Genomic DNA, 25,429 nt, shown 5'->3' on the forward strand with positions numbered 1-25,429 from the left:
ACCGTTGTAATTTCCGGTAAGAGTCAGTGACAGTTATCGATTTGGGATAACGCTACTCTATCAAAATATGATACTTTAGGAAACAAGTACTCAGCTAAGTATAGGCCTACAGTACATATTGTGGCGTCACTGCGGGCACTTCCTTGTTCCCGGCGTGCTTTGCGGCGCTACCTATGTGTATGGTTCGTAGGTTTGTAGCTGGAGGTGCATATTCGTTCGTCCTCGTTCTGTTCAAGCAGTGGGAATGCTTTTGTTTGTCTGTTGCGTTGTTATGTATTTAATGTTGTTGACATTTACTGTTATAACACCATAACTTTAGCTGCTATATATAGCAGCTATATATATAGTTTCTCTCTTATTCTCTTAATAAAAGTTATTCCCTGCAAGAAAAGACCCTTGAGTGTCACAATATTGATGTGGAAGTGTGCTTTCGAAAGATAGATGATCCTCAGGAAAAATGTAATCGGTGCAACCCTGATATAAATATATATGACATAACAATGTAACAAACCAAGATAACACAATTGTTCCCTTAATGCCTTTTATTACATATAATTGTTTGAGGAAAATACAGAAGTCGAAAAAAAAGTAAACAAAAACTAATTTGCTCTCATTGAAATTCTTAGCCTGTGATCAAGGAATTACTTGTTAAAATACTTACATTTCAACATAAAGCAACAATACAGCACAAAAAAATTGGGGGGCTGCACGGTGTTCGAGTGGTTAGCGCGCAGACCTCACAGCTAGGAGACCGGAGTTCAATTCCACCCTCAGCATGTTCTCCCCTGTGCATGCGTGGGTTTTCTCCGGGTACTCCGGTTTCCTCCCACATTCCAAAAACATGCTAGGTTAATTAGCGACTCCAAATTGTCCATAGGTATGAATGTGAGTGTGAATGGTTGTTTGTCTATATGTGCCCTGTGATTGGCTGATGACCACCAGTCCAGGGTGTACCCCACCTCTCACCCAAAGACAGTTGGGATAGGCTCCAGCACCGCCCCCCCCCGTGACCCTCGTGAGGACAAGCAGTCAAAAATGAATGAAAAACATTGATTTCACCAAACACATTATGATGGGACTTGTAGCTTGTCCTTACAATTATTGTACAGTAGATGGCATCATAACTCACCATATACTGCATATGACTTGGTCACATTAAAACAGAGCTGTTTATCAATACATAGTGGTATACGAGATGTATAAAAACACTATATTAAAAATCAGAGCCCAGGAAACATCAGGAAGCCCTTGTGACATTTTGATTAAACTGTATTTGAAACTACAATAACGCATATACAACTCACAATTCATTATTCAGTTTATTGGCAGTCAAAAGTTTTTATTAGGATTGTACAAATAACTGGAGCACTGCCGTTCCTTTACAAAATCACTTGGATGTACACTTCAAAATGTGGCCAAGGATATATTTGGTGAAACAAATACATTTTATATACCAACAACCAATTACAACTAAGTTTCAAAAGTAAAATAGGAAATAGAACACCATCTTCTGGAAAATTCCTTTCTTCAAATTAACGATCCCTGGGGGGGGGGGGAAGCAAAAATAATAATTTGACAAAATCAATCACCCACTTGACCTAAAAAAGAAAGCATATATTGCACTGCTGAATCGCAAAGAATAAGCTGATAAAGCCTTGGTGGCAATATTGATACGGTAGTAATCTTAGTAGTATTACACTATCCCTTAGTGAAATTGTACAGAAATATTTGACCATACGAGGGCAGCATACGACTATGAATCTTACCGCTGCTGTGTAGTATTTTGGTTCTGTAGTGAAAATGTCCATCACAGAATTTCCACCACAATGTCAACAAAATTACTACTTTAGAGAAAATATCCGTATCGATAATCATGACAGTGTGCAAGAAGATCAGCTTCAAGCTAACAGCTTCAACTATCAAACATCAGCCCTGCATTCAATGCAATGTATTAATTACCTTACTTTTAACTTTTATATCTATCAAATTTTAAGACAGGGGTCTCAAACACGCGGCATACGGGCCAAATGTGGCCGGCAGGATACTAGTTTGAGGCCCCCGCCTTGATATGAAAGTTTAATGTTAGTCAAAATTATTACATTTGATTTATGTTCATGTTAAAGGTTAAATAACTGTTAATAGTTATCCTCCCTATCCGTGTGGAAGTGGCAAGTTTTTGGCTATTTAAGTTTAAAGGAAATAACTTGAAGGCTACCATTTAGGTCGCTAGCTCTCTAGTTTGTGAGATAGCATGTGTCTCAAGACCCTGCAGTTGCGCAATATGTTGTAAATAAAAAAAAGAAAAGAAAAAAAAAACTACACAAACCTGGTATGTTTCCAAACATCATTCAACAAGGTAGGGAGATCTGTTGGAAGAAGAAGGCCTCCGTTATAAATTGTAGACATTTGTTTTCCTGGATGAGAATTAAAAAAAAAAAAGCTCCACTAGCACTGATCAATGTTGGCACACCACATCCCTCACCTCAGATGTTGTGTGAGCGTCACAGTACAGTTGATGTACTTCAAATTGTGTGTGAGTAACGCAGCTGTAATCACAGCCTATTCACCTTCAATCATCAAATCACAAAAACACAAACACAGTTCCGATGTCTTAATTCCATCTCTTTGTGACTCGTTGACAACAATCAAATGCATTGTGCTGAAAGTCATTTCTAATAATGTATTCCGGGGTTCGTCATTTCAGGAATTGAAGCATCTGATTGCCGTTTGTTCAAAAGGTTGCATTTAAGTATTTTGCAAACGCTTGAACTCAATTAGGGTAAACTGAAAGGCAAATGAGCCCAGAAACACAAAAAAAGGTCTATTTCTCTGAAATACTGTTCATAAAATCCGTGTTCGTGAGCGCTCCTCCTTTGCTGAGCTAATCCACACACTTCACAGGTGTGGGAAATCAAGACGCTGATTAGACAGAATAATATTACACAGGTGTGCCAGTTATAGTGAAGACCTCATACACCTGTGCTTAGCACATTCAAAAGTGCATCGTTTAGTAGTCGTCCTGGTATATAGCCTACAAAAATGCTTGTTGCGTTGCCTTTTAATAGATTCAATTATTTTCTGATATCAATACTGCATCCTGTCCCGGGAGGCCAAACTTTTATTCAGAACTCTAGAGCAGGGGTCTCAAACACGCGGGCCGTGGGCCAAATATGGCCCGCAGGACACTAGTTTGAGGCCCCCGCCTTAATATGAAAGTTTAATGTTAGTGCGGCCCGCGCAAGTTTGATATGGATGCTGTATGGTATCATGTACCCAGAAAAAATTATTACGTTTGATTAACGTTCATGTTAAATAACTGTTAATAGTTATCCTCCCTATCCGTGTGGAAGTGGTAAGTTTTTGGCTATTTAAGTTTAAAGGAAATAACTTGAAGGCTACCGTTTAGGTCGCTAGCGCTCTAGTTTGCGATTTAGCATGTGTCTCAAGACCCTGCAGTTGCGCAATATGTTGTAAATAAAAAAGAGTAAAAATGTGACTATAGTCGTGTTTTGTCATGTCTACAGGGCTCTAATAATGCTTTGTTCATTTTAATCTGAAAAAAATAATTTGTCTACCCACCAACTATATGTGGTTTCTTAAGTTTTTATTATTTGCCGTTTTATTATTATTTGTATATTTATTTATTACTGATTGATTTTCTTTATTCTTGATTTGTTTATTTATTTTTCATCTTATTTTGTGCAGAAAAATAAAAATTAAGATATTTGAGAACAGTGGAATGTTTTATCAGAGCTTTTCTTGTAGAAAATCGGAACCAAAGCACTGAAATTTTTTTTATATTTTTCCGTTTTTAATAAATGCGTTTTTTTTTTGTGTTTTTTTTGGAAAACCTGATGTGGCCCAGCCTTGCCCAGACCCTAGCTCCAGTGGCCCTCAGGTAAATTGAGTTTGACACCCCTGATCTAGAGGTAAGGAGTTCTATAGTTGTCTACTTCAGCAACAGTGACAAAACAAACAAACAGTTACCGAGTTTTGATCAGGTGCTACTTGAATGATGAACTGGTAGGAAGGCATCACGCAATGTTGCAACACTAGACTCGTCAGATCTTCGTCTTCTGTTCCTGTTTCTGATGGCATCGTGAAGATATCTTCAATGTTGTCCTCCGGCATACTCAGAAACTGTCATGGGAAAAACATGCACAAAATGCTTACGTCCTTTCTTCTCGTTTATCTCCCCATCCCAGTAAAGAACACAGACATTAACTCACTTTGAGGCCTACAGTTCTTTGCTGTATGAAGTCAGTCTGGTTACCATCAGTCTAAAGATCAGAATGGAATTAAAACAACTAAAATATTTCCTTTAAATAAAAAAACAGTGCATTGGCCAAGGCTACGTACATTATCAGTGTCCTGTAGAACTGCAAGTAACAATCGAATGTACTCCGTTGCAGCTTTAAGTGTGTCTACTTTACTGGGCTTGCGGTCTGGTCGCATCAACGGTACCATGCGCTTCAAGCGAGAGAACATGGTGTTCAGGTTCCTTATCTGCATAGAAATACACATTGAAAATTACAGTCACAGAATAAATAAAGCACAGCATAAATTCATAATACATTAGCTCAATTAACAGACACTTGTGCATAAAAAGTCATTTTTAGACTTAAAAAGCAATATTTGCATTATAAACCCAGTTTTGAGTGTGTCCAGTTTTAACATAATTGATTTGCGCTCTGATCAAGTATTGATAATTGCAGATTAAATGAAGGTTGGGCAAAAAATTTTGGTATTGATGCAACACCAAATAAATACAGAGCCTGTATTGCCAAAACTTTGTAATTTTGCCTTTGCTGATCATGATACTTACAGGCCCATAATGTTCAGTGAACTGCGGCAAAGACAGTTGGTTTGGGTGAGCCTGCAATCTTTGGTATGATCCACTATTAAGTAATATCAGCAAAATCAGCTAATATTTTAGTCTGATTGTGCCTTCAAATTACTATTATAGTATTTTATACATCCTTTAAGTCAGGGGTCTCAAACTCAATTTACTTGGGGGCCACTGGAGCTAGGGTCTGGGTGAGACTGGGCCACATCAGGTTTTCAAAAAAAAAAAAAAAAAAAAAAACGCATTTATTAAAAACAGAAAAATTAATAAACTTTGCGTTGGTTTCGATTTTCTACAATAAAAGCTCTGATAAAACATTCCACTGTTTTCAGATATCTTACTTTTTATTTTTCCACACAAAATAAGATGAAAAATAAATAAACAAATCAAGAATAAAGAAAAACAATCAGTAATAAATAAATATAATAAATAATAATAATAATAAAACGGCAAATAATAAAAACTTAAGAAACCACATATAGTTGGTGGGTAGACAAATTATTATTATTTATTTTTTTTTTATTGTAATGACTGTTTTTATTGTATTATTTTTGAAGTTTTAAATATATATATTTTTTTGGACCACAGGAAGAATAGTCTTCACTGCAGTGAGGACTAACGGGGATCTGTAATAAACAATAATCAATAAAAACCACAATCACACAAAAATATTTGTGAATGTCACCAAAGGACTCTATATTGCTACTGCTTTTGGTATCATTAGAATCGATATTTGGATCGATCCACACACACCCTCGGTGAACCACATAGAGCTGCTTGCTAACTAGCTATTATTAGCTAGCTATTCCTTTCTGTTCAATTTAAGAACAGCGTAACTTTCACAGTGAATGCCTGTATATTGTATAAGTCAAACACTGTGTTAAAGTGTACGAATGTAACCATTCACTGCACATAAAAGAACAGTACTAACTCACCCTCAGCCGTTCCTTGGCGTTGACTTGCTCTCTTTTTTTAACAGTTTCGTGGAAGTCCTCAGCCACCACGTAGAAGCCATCCTTGCCTCGTTTGAATTTCTCAATGTTGCTGTAAACTGGCAACGCCAACTCACCTGTCAGACGTTTCAAAATGTCACTCATTAACTCCTCCTCCGGCACCTTCATTTTATCGAGCAGCGCCTAATTGGAGTCATGTAAGGTGCCGTGTGCTGTTAATGAACTGTCATGGCGGCAGGTGGCGACGGGGGGAGATGATGGCAGGAGAGACCCACACCTGAGTTGTTCCTCGCTTAATTAGGTTGCATTGTTGTTCGTTTCTTTTTTACATAGCGAAGTTATATTTCGTGTGTTTAAATTATTGCTATTAAAACTACATTTAATTAAAAAAAGTTAATGACATGTTCATGAGTTCATGAGCAAGACCGTGCTTAACATAATGTCCGTTGTAGCATAGAGATGTGCGAGTATTGAACGACTCATTCACAACTGCCGGGTTTTTCCGGAACCGTTTTTTCCTAACTCGTTCATTTATTTATTCATAACCCTGCTACTGTTAGTTACATTAGAAAAGGGAAACCAGGTAACATGTCGGAAACGTGATTAAATGCGGGCCCAAGTTTATGCCCAAGTGCTCTTTGACGGTTTACTCAAGGGAATCGAATCCCCCACATTCACTTCAGCTACTGACTCAGAAGAATTCGAGTCAGTAAAAGTAGAAGAGTTTCCCCAGCATTGGTACACACACAGCATTGGGGCGTTTGCTGACCGCAGTTCGTTTTTAAAAGCCCGGAAGCATATTCTACAGTTACAATTCAACACACATTAGAACAGGGTTTAATACCCAAAAATGACGCCTACAAAAAAAAATAAAAACCGATGATTTTTGACGATGTTTGATGATTTTCGAATAGATCACATCTCCTGTCAATCACAGCATCACAGACGTTTGAGTGTATTTATAGATTGTTCAGTTGGTTGTTGATTTTTTTTGGCTAAAAATATTTATCCTACATCTTTTATTGTAATTATAAACTTGATAAAGGCAAATATACAAAACCATTCCATGTCATGAAATGTTTCGGCATCGGTAATAATGAGTCTACATTTACTTGGTATCGAATCGACACCTAAATATGCAGTATCCCCCCTAACAGTGTGGAGCAGGACAGCACGTCATGACGTCACTCCCTCTTTCCGACCAATCAGCGACTCGACCTGACGTGAGAGCGTGACCCTACTGAATCCCGGAAACTGGAATTTTGTTGTTGTTTTTAAAAAAAGTTTAAACGGAGACGTGCGGTAGTTAAATGAAACGGTTGGAATAAACAACATTAAAACGTTGAACTATTGCAAAAGCTGAAGAAGTAGGATCGACAATGTTGGCTTCGAGTCTACTTGCTAAATACTCCACCGAACTCCATGACGATCAAGTACTTAAAGTGAGTAACTATATTGGTGTTTTATACAAATCCGTTGAAAAGACTTTTAGTGCGTGCTTACTCGGTACTATACCACGAAAGCCACCTTGAAGACGGGCCAAACTGGTAACACTGGTTGAAGGTAGTGGTGTTGTCTCAATATGTGACACCATCACCTGCTGAGGCCGGAGAGGCGTTCACTTGTATCAGCTACTTTTAGTTAGGACATTTAGCTAGCCTGTAATTTAGTTTTTTTATATATATATACACCTGAAAGTCACAAGAACAAGCCTGTTAAAAGTTTCTTTTTAGCGTTTAGCCCGGGTAGTAAGACGGGCTACAGAGCAGAAATAGCACAGCAGGAAATCAGACATTGAGACGCCATCATATTTTGCTTAATAAATTACGCAAGCACTTGGCCTGTCGCAGTAATAACTTTTGCTGGACGATAACCCACCATGGCGGGAAGGTGGATGAGTGGTTGGCATGCAGGCCACACAGGAAATTGTAAAGACCATATTGTACACAATTGTCCATAGGTTTGAATGTGTGTGAATGGCTGTTTGTTTATATGTGCCCGTGACCAGTTTGGGGGCCCCCAAGAGCATTCATTCATTCATGTTCTCCCGCTTATCCTCACGAGGGTCACGGGTATGCTGGAGCCTATCCCAGCTGTCTTCGGGCGAGAGGCGGGGTACACCCTGGACTGGTGGCGAGCCAATCACATCACCAATTAACCTCACATGCATGTTTTTTGGAATGTGGGAGGAAAACCACGCCTGCACCACACAGAGATCGGGGGAATTGAACCCAGGTCTCTGAGGTGTGTGGTCTGAAGTGGGGCTGCACAGCTAGGAGACCCGAGTTCAATCCCGCCCTCGGCCATCTCTGTGGAGTTGGCATGTTCTCCCCGTGCATGCGTCGGTTTTCTCCGGTTTCCTCCCACATTCCAAAAACATGCTAGGTTAATTAGCGGCTCCAAATTGTCCATAGGTATGAATGTGAGTGTGAATGGTTGTTTGTCTATATGTGCCCTGTGATTGGCTGGCCACCAGTCCAGGGCGTACCCCTGCCTCTCGCCCGAAGACAGCTGGGATAGGCTCCAGCACCCCCTTGACCCTGCATGCCATGTGTCTATTTGCCTTTAGACATTAGTAAATTAGCTTAAATGCTAACATGCTAACGGCTACCGTGCTATTACCTAACAAGACAGCCTCAGGTCCCGAAAAGTTTGGATCAGTCCCATAGTGTCCACACATCATGCCATGTGCGTATTTGCCTTTAGACATGAGTAAATTAGCTAAAATGCTAACATGCTAACAGTCATCATGCTAGCGCTTACACAAGTATCCAAAAACATGCTAGGTTAATTGGCGACTCCAAATTGTCCATAGGTATGAATGTGAGTGTGAATGGTTGTTTGTCTATATGTGCCCTGTGATTGGCTGGCCACCAGTCCAGGGTGTACCCCGCCTCTCGCCCGAAGACAGCTGGGATAGGCCCCAGCACCCCCCACGACTCTCGTGAGGAAAAGCGGTAGCAAATGAATGAATTTAAATAGGTGGGCTGCGCGCAGACCTTACAGCTAGGACACCAGGGTTCAATTCCACCCTTGGCCATCTCTGTGTGGAGTTTGCATGTTCTCCCCGTGCATGCGTGGGTTTTCTCCGGGTACTCCGGTTTCCTCCCACATTCCAAAAACATGCTAGGTTAATTGGTGACTCCAAATTGTCCATAGGTATAAATGTGAGTGTGAATGGTTGTTTGTCTATATGTGCCCTGTGATTGGCTGGCCACCAGTCCAGAGTGTACCCCGCCTCTCGCCCGAAGACAGCTGGGATAGGCTCCAGCACCCCCGCGACCCTCATGAGGAAAAAGCGGTAGAAAATGAATGAATGAATGAATGAATGAAAATAAAATGGGCAAATGCACAAGTAGCTGAAAAACTTACTTTCAAGGTCTGAAATTGTACTTGCAAAATGTGACCATTTAGTTCCAGTCTGTGACCCTGAGGCAGACATTTTTATAATAGGCCTTAATGGCAATAAGAGACTGTAGTCCTTTAGTGCCCCGAACAGCTTCTGCATTAATGTGGGACCTTGACAGTGCCCCCTCCATTTGCTGCAACTCTCTGCTTGTTTCCATAATGCTTGTGCTCCGTAATGCTTTTTTTTTACCTCCACCAAGCACAGCACGGAGGATTTATGTTTATGTTGGCATTTGTACTTTTGTCTGTTTGTTTGCTTGTGGACACAAGTGGTTAGCGCGCAGGCCACACAGCTCGGAGATTTCCCGCTCTGGCATCTCTGTGTGGAGTTTGCATGTTCTCGCCGTGCATTGCATGGTTTCCTCCCACATTCCAAAAACATGCTAGGTTAATTGGCGACTCCAAATTGTCTGTAGTTATGAATGTGAGTGTGAATGGTTGTTTGTCTATATGTGCCCTGTGATTGGCTGGCCACCAGTCCAGGGTGTACCCCGACTCTCGCCCGAAGACAGCTGGGATAGGCTCCAGCACCCCCACGACCCTTGTGAGGATAAGCGGTAGAAAATGAATGAATGAATATTTATAGAGCCCTCTAGACATGAAATAACACCCCTACAGTCAGCTTTCCATTCATATTACCCATTATATTTGACTCTGTTGCTGTTGCCGTTTTGCCAGGTCTCACAGCTAAGAGGCCCGGATTCGATTCCCCGCTCGGGCATCTCTGTGTGGAGTTTGCATGTTCTCCTCGTGTATGCGTGGGTTTTCTCCGGGTACTCTGGTTTCCTCCCACATTCCAAAAACATGCTAGATTAATTAGCGACTCCATATTGTCCATAGGTATGAATGTGAGTGTGAATGGTTGTTTGTCTATATGTGCCCTGTGATTGGCTGGCCACCAGTCCAGGGTGTACCCCGACTCTCGCCCGAAGACAGCTGGGATAGGCTCCAGCACCCCCACGACCCTCGTGAGGATAAGCGGTACAAAATGAATGAATGAATGAATATTTATAGAGCCCTATAGACATGAAATAACACCCCTACAGTCAGCTTTCCATTCATATTACCCATTATAGTTGACTCTGTTGCTGTTGCCGTTTTGCCAGGTCTCACAGCTAGGAGGCCCGGGTTCGATTCCCTGCTCGGGCATCTCTGTGTGGAGTTTGCATGTTCTCCCCGTGCATGCGTGGGTTTTCTCCGGGTACTCCGGTTTCCTCCCACATTCCAAAAACATGCTAGGTTAATTTGCGACTCCAAATTGTCCGTGAGTGTGAATGGTTGTTTGTCTATGTGCCCTGTGATTGGCTGGCCACAAGTCCAGAGTGTATCCCGCTTCTTGCCTGAAGACAGCTGGGATAGGCTCCAGCAACCCCCCCCCCCCACCCCCATTCCCCACTATTGAATGCTCTTGGTGCCCCCTACTGGTCACGGGCACATATAAACAAACAGCCATTCACACACATTCACTAACAGTTGTGTTGGCTCACTCCCGTTTGATCTGAATGATCTGAAGCTCTACTTAAAACCCCCTTGAGATCCAACAGTGTAAAATGTAAATTCTTCCACTGGTTCAACAATTTTAATTAGGTATAATAAAGGAGCGAGCTGATGTATTTAAACCATTCTCTGTTCGCATTACACAGAATGATGAAAAGTTAATATTTGCAGAGATTAAAACAAAGCTGAGGAAGCGATGAAAGAACAGAAGTGTGTCACTCTTGGCTCAGGAGTGGACAGCAGGTGACGGTAAGAGGAGGAGACAATTGGAATGTGAAACACAGCAGTGGCCAGAAAGGCCACAAAGTCAAGGAGAGAGCGTCAGCCGCTCGTCAAGAGCAGAGACAGCCGTGTCATTTCCGTAATCGAAACACTGTTGGCGGGAACATCATTAAGACTTAAAATATTCATTTAGTGAAAAAAAAAGGGATAACCAGGGCTCGACGTTAAAAACAAGAATTACTTCCCCATGGGGAATCCTTAAGGTAAAAACTACTTGCCCGAACTTGTCCCATGTAAAATGAAAAGACTGCCATAATGATATCATCTAATTTTTAATTTTTGTTTAATATATTGTCCATAGGTATGAATGTGAGTGTGAATGGTTGTTTGTCTATATGTGCCCTGTGATTGGCTGGCGACCAGTCCAGGGCGTACCCCGCCTCACGCCCGAAGACAGCTGGGATAGGCTCCAGCACCCCCGCGACCCTGCATGCCATGTGTCTATTTGCCTTTAGACATTAGTAAATTAGCTTAAATGCTAACATGCTAACGGCTACCGTGCTAGCACCTAACAAGACAGCCTCAGGTCCCGAAAAGTTTGGGTCAGTCCCATAGTGTCCCCACATCATGCCATGTGTGTATTTGCCTTTAGACATGAGTAAATTAGCTAAAATGCTAACATGCTAACAGTCGTCATGCTAGCACTTAGCAAGACAGCCTAAGGTCCCAAAAGTATCCAATAACATGCTAGGTTAATTGGTGACTCCAAATTGTCCATAGGTATGAATGTGAGTGTGAATGGTTGTTTGTCTATATGTGCCCTGTGATTGGCTGGCCACCAGTCCAGGGTGTACCCCGCCTCACGCCCGAAGACGGCTGGGATAGGCTCCAGCACCCCCGCGACCCTGCATGCCATGTGTCTATTTGCCTTTAGACATTAGTAAATTAGCTTAAATGCTAACATGCTAACGGCTACCGTGCTAGCACCTAACAAGACAGCCTCAGGTCCCGAAAAGTTTGGGTCAGTCCCATAGTGTCCCCACATCATGCCATGTGTGTATTTGCCTTTAGACATGAGTAAATTAGCTAAAATGCTAACATGCTAACAGTCATCATGCTAGCACTTAGCAAGACAACCTAAGGTCCCAAAAGTATCCAATAACATGCTAGGTTAATTGGTGACTCCAAATTGTCCATAGTTATGAATGTGAGTGTGAATGGTTGTTTGTCTATATGTGCCCTGTGATTGGCTGGCCACCAGTCCAGGGTGTACCCCGCCTCACGCCCGAAGACGGCTGGGATAGGCTCCAGCACCCCCGCGACCCTCGTGAGGAAAAAGCGGTAGAAAATGAATGAATGAATATTGAATATATAGTGTCCCGCGGGCCATGTGTTTGAGACCCCTGATGTAATCGGTGGTGTTTCATTTTGTGACCGCTTCAAATGTTGGCATGGGACGCCATGATCGATGTTTTCGTAGTCAAACGATCGCAGATTGGTTGATCGCGAACAAGAACAGGTGTGGGTAAAACATGGACCGCGGTCTAAATAAACGATTCTGATTGGTCCATTTCAAAATTTGCAAGGATTGGTTTGCAAATTACCACCGGAATTACGTAGTCCGTGTTTTACCAACACTCAACAAGAACCGCTTTGGCAGTATGGCATGCCAAAGTGCACTTCCCAACAGGAATATCACTGATTGGATTTACTTGCCCGAATTTTGTTTTAACTTGCCCCGGGCCATCGGTACATCGTTATTGTCGAGCCCTGATAACGTTAGCACAGGTGTTATTTGTGTAAAGGTACATCCGGAGATTATTAAGATTATTGTGCATATCTTGTGTGTTCTTTCTCTCGTGGTTTAGTTGGACAAGTACTTACACGACCTCCAGCTTCCAGATGAAACGCTGATGGATATATCTGTGAGATTCCGACGGGAAATGGACAAAGGACTTTGCAGAGACACCAACCCCACAGCAGCTGTCAAGATGCTGCCAACTTATGTGCTCTCAACACCTGATGGAACAGGTATTTTGTACTATATATGTACTATACTCTAATATACTCTATGTACTAGGACCGGGCGATATATTGATATTTTTAAAATATCATTGACTTCAAGCATAATATCAAAACCAAACACATGGTTGATATCGATATTGACTTGATTAGCACTGTATCTCCATCATGCCTGCATGCAGGTTGTAGGAGGGGTGGAGCAGAAGCCCGCAGGCTAGCAAAACAGGCTATCACGTCTGCGGTGGAAGACGTCGGCAAGGAATACGCACTAACTCAGTAATATGGAGGTAGTTCGAATCCAGAACATTAAAAAAATATTTTTCACCAACTTAACCCTTAGATCACGGGTCTCAAACTCAATTTACTTGGCGGCCCCTGGAGCTCGGGTCTGGGTGAGACTGGGCCGCATCAGGTTATCAAAAAAAAAAACCAACAAAAAAACGCATTTATTAAAAACAAAAAAATGTAAAAACTTTGCTTTGGTTCCAATTATCTTACTTTTAATTTTTCTACACAAAATAAAAAATAAATAAACAAATCAAGAATAAAGAAAATCAATCAATCAGTAATAAATAAATAAATAAAATAATAATAATAAAACAGCAAATAATAAAAACTTAAGAAACCACATATAGTTGGTGGGTAGACAAATTATTTTTTTCTGATTAAAATGAACAAAGCATTATTAGAGCCCTGTAGACATGACAAAACACGACTATAGTCACATTTATACTCTTTATTTACAACATATTGCGCAACTGCAGGGTCTTGAGACACATGCTAACTCGCAAACTAGAGAGCTAGCGACCTAAACGGTAGCCTTCAAGTTATTTCTTTTAAACTTAAATAGCCAAAAACTTACCACTTCCACATGGATAGGGAGGATAACTATTAACAGTTATTTAACCTTTAACATGAACATTAATCAAACGTAATAATTTTTTCTGGGTACATGATACCATACAGCATCCATATCAAACTTGCGCGGGCCGCACTAACATTAAACTTTCATATCAAGACGGGGGCCTCAAACTAGTGTCCTGCGGGCCACATTTGGCCCGCGGGCCGCGCGTTTGAGACCCCTGCCTTAGATGCATAAGTGGGTCAAAAATGACCAGGTCAGGTTGTTTTCTTGAAATATCTTCGTAAATTAAAAATTGTTATCATTTCATATTCCAGGTATTGCTCAAAAAACATGTTTTTGATATCATGCCATTCAAATTTTTAACTTATCTTTTATACATTTTAAGAAATTTTAGTTTTTGTGTTACTACCCCAACCTTCCATAAGTGGGTCAAAAATGACCCGCATGCATTTTCTATGGAATCCAATAGGAACCTTTGATTCTTATCAACTTTGGCTGTCAGGAATAAATTAACTGTAGACCACACAGACTATATCAGACGTATCACCCCTCAGGAAGATTATTTTACACATCAAGTGCTAATACATATACGTAAGTATTATCTTCATATGATATTTTGTGTGTCCTTCATGACACACAAAAGTTGTATTATCAACAAATTAGCCTACTTGATAACTAGCTGACACTAGCTGGCTAACATTACTATATGTATTGTTGGGCATACTTTATAAATAGCTAACACTAGCACAGTTTTTGTAAAATATAATATGCAGTATAGATATTACACCTGTCTGAGATACTGTCAATCTGGAATAATATAGCATTGGCATAGTGAAGTATGCTATAGCATGATTCCTAACCAAAATGGCAAAAATGGCTTAAAAACACATTAATTCTAGTATGGGTCATTTTTGACCCACTTATGGAAGAGTGTAGGGTCCAGTCACTCATGCATTTAAGGGTTAAAACTTGTTCCAAACCCCACTATGAGGAATGTGTGCGATGTCTGCCGTACTTTCAAAATCAGTTATTTACAAAACAAGCTCTACCACACATGTACAAGTTATACAGCCGCTAAGCCTGATGTAGCTAACACGTTGGTATTCATGGAACAAAATAATGACATATTGTGTCTTTTGAAAAATGTTTACTTAAAAATACTCTGGTATTTTTGAGTTGTTGACATTTTAAAATGTCCTCGTAAACCAGGCACTGTTTTATAATGTATTCTTTTGTTATTGGCTGAGGATTTGTTATATAAAAAAAGATTATATTTGACCTTTCCGATATTTATTTAAAAAAGAATGGCCTACTTTATATACCTGGATATACTGTTCTTTTCATCATCTACCTCTTCCCCTTTAGCAATATCTTCTGCAGGTTCAATATCCAGTTCCATTGCTTGGTGGAACCAAACTCCGCACTCCCTGCCTCCTTCCTTACTTCCTGTGTATCTGATAACAAATCCTTGTTTGCCACAAACTTTCTCATCACACTAGCCACATTTACATAGACCCAAATATTCCAATTCCATTCAGGTTATTTGCTCAAACGGAAAGAATGTAACCTTTGTATACACCTCATTCCCACAGAAAAGTGCCAATCGGAATGAATATATAATGGGATTCACAGGTTTGGAATATTCCTTTCCACAATCCGATTGAGGTATCTTGTACCCGCTCAAACAGAAAGTTGTCAGACTTCGTTCTTCTTCTTCTTCTGTTGTTTATTGGTGGTTGGCAAGCAGCTTTGGTGTGCATTAGCGCCATCTGTGGAACAGAATCTAAACCCTTCTATACGCCATTCACAAGTCCACTTTTATTCAAAAAGAAAATACATATCTATATAAAACATGTGCCGAGCTTAATTATAAAATATTAGCAAGATTGAACTTTATCTTTTCCTGTTCCCGGGTGCGTTCTTTCAGCGAATGCTGAGATATGACGTAACACGCAGCTCCAGACGTTCTTCCATTTAAAAAAAATGGAGGCGAGCAATCGGCACTGGACTGCTAAGGAAAGTTTGTTTTTGATTCAAACTAAGACTGGACGAAGGAAAAACTGGCAATACGGAGTTATTCCAACAAGTGAAAGAAAAAGTCCAGGAAGTCGGTATCACGTGATGTTGGTGTTTACACTTTACTGCACATGCCCCATTGACTATTCTGGTTGATTATAGCGGCGCATGTAGACACGCCATTGGAATATTCCTTTCCATGTATACCATTGCTTTCGGAAAGGTCATTCGGAAAGAGAAAAACTCCTCATGTAAACGTGGCTAGTGACAAAACTGAATTTCTTCTAATTGGAACACAATCACCCCGCCTAGAAAACGAATGAATAGTTTAAGGCGGCACGGCGGTGGAGTGGTTAGCGTGCAGACCTCACAGCTAGGAAGACCAGGGTTCGATTCCACATCTCTGTGTGGAGTTTGCATGTTCTCCCCGTGCATGCGTGGGTTTTCTCCGGGTACTCCGGTTTCCTCCCACATTCCAAAAACATGCTAGGTTAATTGGCGACTCCAAATTGTCCATAGGTATGAATGTGAGTGTGAATGGTTGTTTGTCTATATGTGCCCTGTGATTGGCTGGCCACCAGTCCAGGGTGTACCCCCGCCTCTCGCTTAAAGACAGCTGGGATAGGCTCCAGCATGCCCGCGACCCTCGTGAGAAAAAAGTGGTAGAAAATGAATGAATGAATGAATGCAACACAATCATCACTTTCAAAGTCAGCTGTTTCACTCTCACCATGGACAGCTCCTCAGTTTCCCCCTCCCCTCAGGTAAAGAGCCTGGGTGGATAGCAGACGGTCTTTCATTCATTCATTCATTTTCTACCGCTTTTCCTCACAAGGGTCGCGGGGGTGCTGGAGCCTATCCCAGCTGTCTTTGGGCGAGAGGCGGGGTACACCCTGGACACATATAGACAAACAACCATTCACACTCACATTCATACCTATGGACAATTTGGAGTCACCAATTAACCTAGCATGTTTTTGGATACTTTTGGGACCTTAGGCTGTCTTGCTAAGTGCTAGCATGATGACTGTTAGCATGTTAGCATTTTAGCTAATTTACTCATGTCTAAAGGCAAATACACACATGGCATGATGTGGGGACACTATGGGACTGACCCAAACTTTTCGGGACCTGAGGCTGTCTTGTTAGGTGCTAGCATGGTAGCCGTTAGCATGTTAGTGCTAATGAAGTGCTGGATAATATCTGTACATCGGATATTGGTAGGAAAGCCAATATAAAGCATGTCTAGTAGTAGTTAGGTGCTAGCATGGTAGCCGTTAGCATGTTAGCATTGAAGCTAATTTACTAATGTCTAAAGGCAAATAGACACATGGCATGATGTGGGGACACTGTGGGACAGGAAACCGGAGATTGAACCCTGGTCTCCTAGCTGTGAGGTCTGCACGCTAACCACTAGTCCACCGTGCCGCCCTAGCAGACGGTCCTGTAAATCACAATTCAACAACTTCACTTGATTTGCTGATGTTGACCTTTCACAACATGAATCGTCTCCGCCCGTCCCTCGCTATCCATGCTGCCTCCACCCTTGGTCACGTCCCGCATTGACTATTTCACATCACTCCTTTTTGGTCTCCCCCAGAAGTCTCTCCATCAACTTCAACTGGCCCTGAACTCTGCTAACTGGATTTGAACCAGAGCCGCCTCATTTCATTACATCCCCCGATCCTACGAACAGACTAAAAAGTCCTTCCACATACCTTCCACGTACCTTCAAGGCCACACACAGCCACAGACCCCCACATATAACCACCTCCACATTACCCTTCTTGGTCCCTCCCTCAGATCCTCCTCTTCCATTCACTTTACTGTGCCTCTGCTGCCATGGCGAGCAAAGCTTTCAGCCGCTGTGTAGTTCCAAACTCTGGAACTCATTACCATCTGACATCCATATCCACTCACTCCCCATCTTCAACTGGAGACTCAAAAGTCATATGTTCAAGTCCTTCCATCAGTGCTCATGTTGCTTTTATCCTATGCTGTTTTGTCTGTATTGTGTTCAGTGTCCTTTTTTTTATTTAGAAAAGCACTTATAAATAAATGTATTATTTAAGAATATTACATTCACTATTAGAAATAGTTGTGCAAATTTGACACATTGTTTTTTTTTCATGTCATCTTTTATGTGCTTTTGTGTTTAAAGAACAAGGAGAATTCCTGGCCCTTGACCTTGGTGGATCCACCTTCAGGGTGCTACTGGTTACAGTTATGGCAAACGGCGAGCCAAAAGTGGACATGGAAAATCAAATATATGCTATTCCTGAACACCTAATGAGAGGCAGCGGCTCTGAGGTTAGATGCACCGCACAAAACATGCAACCGACTCGCGACTTTTTACCCTCACCAAATCTAGATTTACTGTAACATGCACCATTCCATGAATATTTTTACACTCAGACTATAAATTATTGCTCTTTATTTTATTTTTTAATTTACTTAAAGGGGCTGCACGGTGATCGAGTGGTTAGCGTGCAGACAGCGCAGCTAGGAGACCAGGGTTCAATTCCACCCTCGGCTATTTCTGTGTGAAAAATAAATAAACAAATCAAGAATAAAGAAAATCAATCAATCAGAAATAAATAAATAAATATAATAATAATAATAAAACGGCAAATAATAAAAACTTAAGAAACCACATATAGTTGGTGGGTAGACAAATTATTTTTTTCAGATTAAAATGAACAAAGCATTATTAGAGCCCTGTAGACATGACAAAACACGACTATAGTCACATTTATACTCTTTTTATTTACAACATATTGCGCAACTGCAGGGTCTTGAGACACATGCTAACTCGCAAACTAGAGAGCTAGCGACCGAAACGGTAGCCTTCAAGTTATTTCCTTTAAACTTAAATAGCCAAAAACTTACCACTTCCACACGGATAGGGAGGATAACTATTAACAGTTATTTAACCTTTAACATGAACATTAATCAAACGTAATAATTTTTTCTGGGTACATGATACCATACAGCATCCATATCAAACTTGCGCGGGCCGCAAGGCGTATCAAGGCGGGGGCCTCAAACTAGTGTCCTGCGGGCCACATTTGGCCCGCGGGCCGTGTGTTTGAGACCCCCGTTCCACAGAAATAAATATTTTTCAACATCATTTTTATTTTGAAGCCCTAAACTGGATTCTCCTCATATAAATAATTTCTTTAGGATATTTACATACAGAAACAAAAATGTAATGTTTTTAAGTAGAGCCCGACCGATATGGGATATCTGGGGCTGATATTTGGGAGTGAGAAAAAAAACGATATGTTGCTTCAGCACAATGAAGTTTGGTATCATGCAGAAAGGCAGAGGAAACTACTTTGTACAATTCATTGATTACTTCTTCCTGTGGTGTCAGAGTCTCGACCAGATTGGCTGCCATCTTGTACTCCTTTGCTATTGGACAGATAAGTTGTGGAATAGGTGGTGATAGCAATTTTTTGCACCAACGTCCTGCTGAGCATGTTCAATTTGGAGTTCCATCTGGTTGACACAGCTTGGAGTATCGAATACCGGAGGACTCCAACCGCCTCCTGGATGGAGAGCCCCTGCCGTGCAACAAGTAGTAGTAGTAGTAGTAGTGGCAATTTTCTTTCATTTTGGCCAACATGTCTCCTACCATCCTCTGTGCATTGAGCGCATTGTTGATGCATAGTTGGAGTGTGTGGGCAGCGCAGGTCAGATCAGGGATCTGTGCCATTTTCGTGCCTTTCACAACATTGGCAAAACCTGTACCAGGTGTCAATATGCATTATTGGAGCATTGGTTCGAAAGACCTGCCTGATGGACACCCCTGTGTGAGACCCTGACGTGGCCTTCACATTAAGGTGGGCTGTCATGTGTGCTTCAGTGGTCCCATGTATGGGTTTTTTATTATTATTATTTTAATACATTGGGGTCCATTTTTGTATTGAGCTGTTAAAAACAAAAATAAATGTTTCATAAATTAAAATTTGCATGAAGAAAACATAGTATCCAGTCTTTAAAAGGAACTTTCAAAGTTACGCTGTAGAAAGATTTCCATCTGCGATTCATTGTTTATTATTTGTACAAATTACTGTTTACGCTGTACATTGTTGTTCATATTTGATGTAATCTATTTATTCTCCACATTATTATTTATTATTTATTATTACATGGGAGCCAGACAACGACATTTCGTTGGCAATTTCACTGCTGTCTTATTGTTATTGTGTGTGACAATAAGGAAAGTCCATGTCATTGTGATTAACACACATTTTGTCAACAGTACAGTAATTAATCACGAGTAAATATTTTTGACATTGTTGATCACATTACATAACCGTCACCTTACGTTTGGCCCATATATTATCCCGTCATTTATATTTCTGTAAATAAAATATAGTGAAAATGGACATAAGATACCTTAAATCATCTGGAATAATAAACTCATCTTGTCGAAGGAGTTCTGAAGAAAACAAATTCCTTGGTTAACGTTAAAAATGAAGAATTCTCTCGTCCTGTGTTTTGATTTTACAACAACAGGGTTCGCAATTGCACCACAATTCCACAGTTCTGATGGATTAATTATTTTTAATTTCTTTTCAGTTATTTGACCACATTGCTGCATGTTTGGCTAATTTCATGGAGAAGTTAGGAATCAAGGATAAAAGGCTTCCTTTGGGCTTTACCTTCTCCTTTCCCTGTCAACAGAGCAAGCTGGATGAGGTGAGATTTTTTTTGGTTATAATTTAGTATAATAAAATATATATCATGCTTTCTGGGTTTTTGCACCATCAAATTTTCTTTTATAAATGAATTATTTTTTTCATTATTTTAGTGTAAAAGTAAAACCTTTTTTGATGATGACATTGTTTCAGAGTATCTTGATTTCTTGGACCAAAGCCTTCAAGGCAAGTGGAGTAGAAGGAAAAGATGTTGTCAACCTCCTGCAGAGATCTGTTCAAAAACGAGGGGTAAGTGTTCAACACATTTTTGTATCCATATTTGCAGTATTACTACTAGACATGCTTTATATTGGCTTTCCTACCAATATCCGATGTACAGATATTATCCAGCACTTCATTAGCACTAACATGCTAACGGCTACCCTGCTAGCACCTAACAAGACAGCCTCAGGTCCCGAAAAGTTTGGGGCAGTCCCATAGTGTCCCCACATCATGCCATGTGTGTATTTGCCTTTAGACATGAGTAAATTAGCTTAAATGCTAACATGCTAACAGTCATCATGCTAGCACCTAGCAAGACAGCCTCAGGTCCCAAAAGTGTCCAGGCATTCCGATAGTGTCCCCACATCATACCATGCGTGTATTTTCCTTTAGACATGAGTAAATTAGCTTAAATGCTAACATGCTAACAGTCATCATGCTAGCACCTAGCAAGACAGCCTCAGGTCCCAAAAGTGTCCAGGCATTCCGATAGTGTCCCCACATCATACCATGCGTGTATTTTCCTTTAGACATGAGTAAATTAGCTTAAATGCTAACATGGTAACGGCTACCATGCTAGCACCTAACAAGACAGCCTCAGGTCCCGAAAAGTTTGGGGCAGTCCCATAGTGTCCCCACATCATGCCATGTGTGTATTTGCCTTTGGACATGAGTAAATTAGCTAAAATGCTAACATGCTAACAGTCATCATGCTAGCACCTAGCAAGACAGCCTCAGGTCCCAAAAGTGTCCAGGCATTCCGATAGTGTCCCCACATCATACCATGTGTGTATTTTCCTTTAGACATGATTAAATTAGCTTAAATGCTAACATGCTAACGGCTACCATGCTAGCACCTAGCAAGAGGGCCTCAAGTTTAGAAACTGCTAAGGTTATCCTATAACCTCCCTGCATCATGCCATGTGTGTATCTGCCTTTAGACATGAGTAAATTAGCTTAAATGCTAACATGCTAATGGCTACCATGATAGCACCTAGCAAGATAGCTTCTGTGATTGGCTGGCGACCAGTCCAGGCTGTACCCCGCCTCTTGCCCGAAGACAACTGGGATAGGCTCCAGCACCCTCCGTGACCCTCGTGAGGATAAGCAGTATAGTATTAATACATCATTAATACTTACATACAACTCCAATAGAATCATCAAAACGAGTACTCGGATTCAGACCTTTTAACTTGTATTATATACAATCAACATATGTTGCAGGACCTCAATATTGACATTATGGCAGTCATTAATGATACAGTTGGCGCCATGATGACCTGTGGCTATGACGATCATCGTTGTGAAATTGGCCTCATTGTGGGTGAGTCATCGGAACTAACTTTTGTCGCCGTGGATGTTGTTTTCATTGACGATAACTGTAGTGGTTTACTTTATTTCAAACATGCTGAACAAAGGTTCGTTCGAGAAACATCATGGTTTCACTTGCACTATTCAACATATATGAAAAGGAGTAGAAAGATCCCTGCGTCTGCTAACATGCTAACGGCTACCATGCTAGCACCTAACAAGACAGCCTCAGGTCCCGAAAAGTTTGGGGCAGTCCCATAGTGTCCCCACATCATGCCATGTGTCTATTTGCCTTTAGACATTAGTAAATTAGCTTAAATGCTAACATGCTAACGGCTACCCTGCTAGCACCTAACAAGACAGCCTCAGGTCCCGAAAAGTTTGGGGCAGTCCCATAGTGTCCCCACATCATGCCATGTGTCTATCTGCCTTTAGACATTAGTAAATTAGCTTAAATGCTAACATGCTAACGGCTACCCTGCTAGCACCTAACAAGACAGCCTCAGGTCCCGAAAAGTTTGGGGCAGTTCCATAGTGTCCCCACATCATGCCATGTGTCTATTTGCCTTTAGACATTAGTAAATTAGCTTAAATGCTAACATGCTAACGGCTACCCTGCTAGCACCTAACAAGACAGCCTCAGGTCCCGAAAAGTTTGGGGCAGTCCCATAGTGTTCCCACATCATGCCATGTGTCTATTTGCCTTTAGACATTAGTAAATTAGCTTAAATGCTAACATGCTAACGGCTACCCTGTTAGCACCTAACAAGACAGCCTCAGGTCCCGAAAAGTTTGGGTCAGTCCCATAGTGTCCCCACATCATGCCATGTGTCTATTTGCCTTTAGACATTAGTAAATTAGCTTAAATGCTAACATGCTAACGGCTACCCTGCTAGCACCTAACAAGACAGCCTCAGGTCCCGAAAAGTTTGGGGCAGTCCCATAGTGTCCCCACATCATGCCATGTGTGTATTTGCCTTTTAGACATGAGTAAATTAGCTAAAATGCTAACATGCTAACAGTCATCATGCTAGCACCTAGCAAGACAGCCTCCCGCGTCTTCAAACAGCCGCTTCTTAAAAAATCGATTTAAAGTTACAGTATCGTTTCAGATCGTATCGTTCTAAATTAATCAGTGTTGTCCTTGAATCGTTATAATAATCGGTATTAAAACTAATTGTTACACCATGCAATAAATAAATTGAGGAGAAATTATTATTTTTAATTAATTAATAAAATTAATTAATAATTAAGTTTTGCACACGCAAAACTTTAAATAATTATTATTTATTCTAAATTATTTAAACTTTATTAAAAATCTGAGGGTTTGTGTGTTCTCTATAGTGATTATTGGTGTCAATTCGAATGTAACGAGGGTAAGAAACCATATTTTGTAAGAATAATTTGTGTTAACTACATTAATATTTCATTGTTTCAGGAACAGGGACCAATGCCTGTTACATGGAGCAGATGAGGAACATTGAATTACTGGATGGTGATGAGGGGCAGATGTGTGTAAATACAGAGTGGGGTGCTTTCGGAGAGGATGGTAGCTTGGAGGACCTACGCACAGATTTTGACCGAGAAATCGATGCTGGCTCTCTGAATCCTGGCAAACAGCTGTGAGTAATTCAGACAACGGCAGAGTTTATGTAGTTTTGCTTTTTGATTTCAGAAAATATTTAGAATTATAATGTGTGGAGTGGAATGGGATGGAATAAATATTGAGCAGAAATGGAGAAAGAAAAGATTATTTAGATTGGTAAAGTTATCTTCAAAGCCCTGGCAAATGGCTCTTGTAGCAAGACCAAAGTTATCTGATTTTTGCATTGAACTGCTAGCTAAATTGGAGTTACTGCTGTCAATGTTATGACCGTGGATGAAGTCCAGTGTTGTGTTAGCATTAGCCATTTAGCATCAAAATACCACAATTATGCACATTAGGAACGGTGCATTGAGGCAAATCTGCATTGAGGCAAATCTTTAATAATAATCGTTTCTGAATGTTCCTAAATAAGCTTTTTTTTTACTCTCAATCATTTAGAATGTAAAACCAGTATCATAAATAAATCTTATTTGGAGCTGACACTGTAATCAATAAAACATATTTGCGTCAGTGTGAGAGGTCTCAATCGCTCACATTTTGTATTTGTTGAGTGTTTGTGGGCGAGTTTAAGAGCTGATATGTTAATACTAGAGAAAAATGGTAATCCAAAAATATGCTTGCTGACTGTATTGTTTTAAATAATGGCCCACAGTGCTGAAATCGATATCTTTTTCCATAAAATTTGATGTAATTATTGCAGTTGCACATGGAATCATTTACCACAAAGAGATTTGCCCTAGTATCATAGATAAAAAAACATTTTTTTAATCTGCGATTAAATGTGATTAATTGTGAGTTAACCATGGACAAAATGTGCCCATGGAGTTGGTACACTATGTCAGGATGAAAACATTTAACTGTACAGTCACAGGTAAAAAAAAAGGAAACCAACCCACGTAAGATCAACAGTTTTGAAGGTCAACTATAGAGGCAAACACAAACGTGTGGAAAACTACTAAATCTTACAATGGAGAGGGTTCAAGAGGTTTCATAACAAATGGGGTGTACATGAGTATGACTCATACATACTTTTATTACATATCTTAGTAATGGTAATGGTTTTATTTCATTTGAACATGCATCAGATTACAATTGAATGCATCACATAATCAGTTCACAGTTCCACATGTCCAAAAGGAGTAGGAAGAAGCAAATCTTATTAAATCCTACCCCTGCATCTGGTACTTTTACAATCAGTAACTGTTACATTTGTTCACTTCCTGCTTTCCTAATATTATTTTTATTTTTATTTTTATTTTTATTTTTATTTTTATTTTTATTTTTATTTTTATTTTTATTTTTATTTTTATTTTTATTTTTATTTTTATTTTTATTTTTATTTTTATTTTTATTTTTATTTTTATTTTTATTTTTATTTTTATTTTTATTTTTATTTTTATTTTTTTTATCACGTACCGAAGTACGAGGTGATATGAGCATCCAATGACATAATGGGTACCATAGTAAGTGTCAATATAGTGATATATACGTATAGCACATCAACTATATATATTATGTATATTTTGTAATGTGGGATGTTGGAAGCTGCTTTAATTTCATTTTATATTTTGATTTGTAGCTTTGAGAAGATGATCAGTGGACTGTACATGGGAGAACTTGTTCGTCTCATTCTCGTGAAAATGGCCAAAGACCAGATGCTGTTCGGTGGCAAGACAACGACCCAGCTCCGGACTACTGGAAAGTTCACCACCAACGACATCTATTCCATAGAAAGTGACAAGTTAGTTTGTTTTT

At 40.2% G+C, this 25,429-nt stretch overlaps 2 protein-coding genes across 3 annotated transcripts in view; one reads left to right on the forward strand and one right to left on the reverse strand.

Annotated features, from left to right (window-relative positions):
• Positions 1-1,282: 1,282 nt before the first annotated feature.
• Positions 1,283-5,976, reverse strand: figla (folliculogenesis specific bHLH transcription factor). The gene is made up of 6 exons (XM_058069767.1): positions 5,782-5,976; positions 4,360-4,506; positions 4,230-4,280; positions 3,988-4,140; positions 2,327-2,366; positions 1,283-1,542 (listed from the first exon to the last, which is right to left on the reverse strand). The coding sequence occupies exons 1-5, from the start codon at positions 5,965-5,967 to the stop codon at positions 2,349-2,351; spliced, it is 555 nt and encodes a 184-aa protein (XP_057925750.1). The 5' UTR covers positions 5,968-5,976; the 3' UTR covers positions 1,283-1,542; positions 2,327-2,348.
• Positions 5,977-6,987: 1,011 nt separating this feature from the next.
• hk2 (hexokinase 2) overlaps positions 6,988-25,429 on the forward strand; it is a 41,997-nt gene continuing 23,555 nt past the window's right edge. Inside the window, exons 1-8 of one of the 2 annotated variants that reach the window (XM_058069765.1) lie at positions 6,988-7,241; positions 12,795-12,957; positions 17,991-18,139; positions 20,417-20,536; positions 20,689-20,784; positions 21,982-22,081; positions 23,507-23,690; positions 25,254-25,415. In XM_058069765.1, coding sequence (XP_057925748.1) covers positions 7,179-7,241; positions 12,795-12,957; positions 17,991-18,139; positions 20,417-20,536; positions 20,689-20,784; positions 21,982-22,081; positions 23,507-23,690; positions 25,254-25,415 — 1,037 coding nt within the window. In that variant the 5' untranslated portion in view covers positions 6,988-7,178. The remainder of the gene's footprint in view (positions 7,242-12,794; positions 12,958-17,990; positions 18,140-20,416; positions 20,537-20,688; positions 20,785-21,981; positions 22,082-23,506; positions 23,691-25,253; positions 25,416-25,429) is intronic. The other variant, XM_058069764.1, reaches the window with a different exon arrangement.

The sequence above is a fragment of the Doryrhamphus excisus genome, chromosome 4 (assembly GCF_030265055.1).
Source record: "Doryrhamphus excisus isolate RoL2022-K1 chromosome 4, RoL_Dexc_1.0, whole genome shotgun sequence".
In the NCBI taxonomy this organism is placed as follows: domain Eukaryota; kingdom Metazoa; phylum Chordata; class Actinopteri; order Syngnathiformes; family Syngnathidae; genus Doryrhamphus; species Doryrhamphus excisus.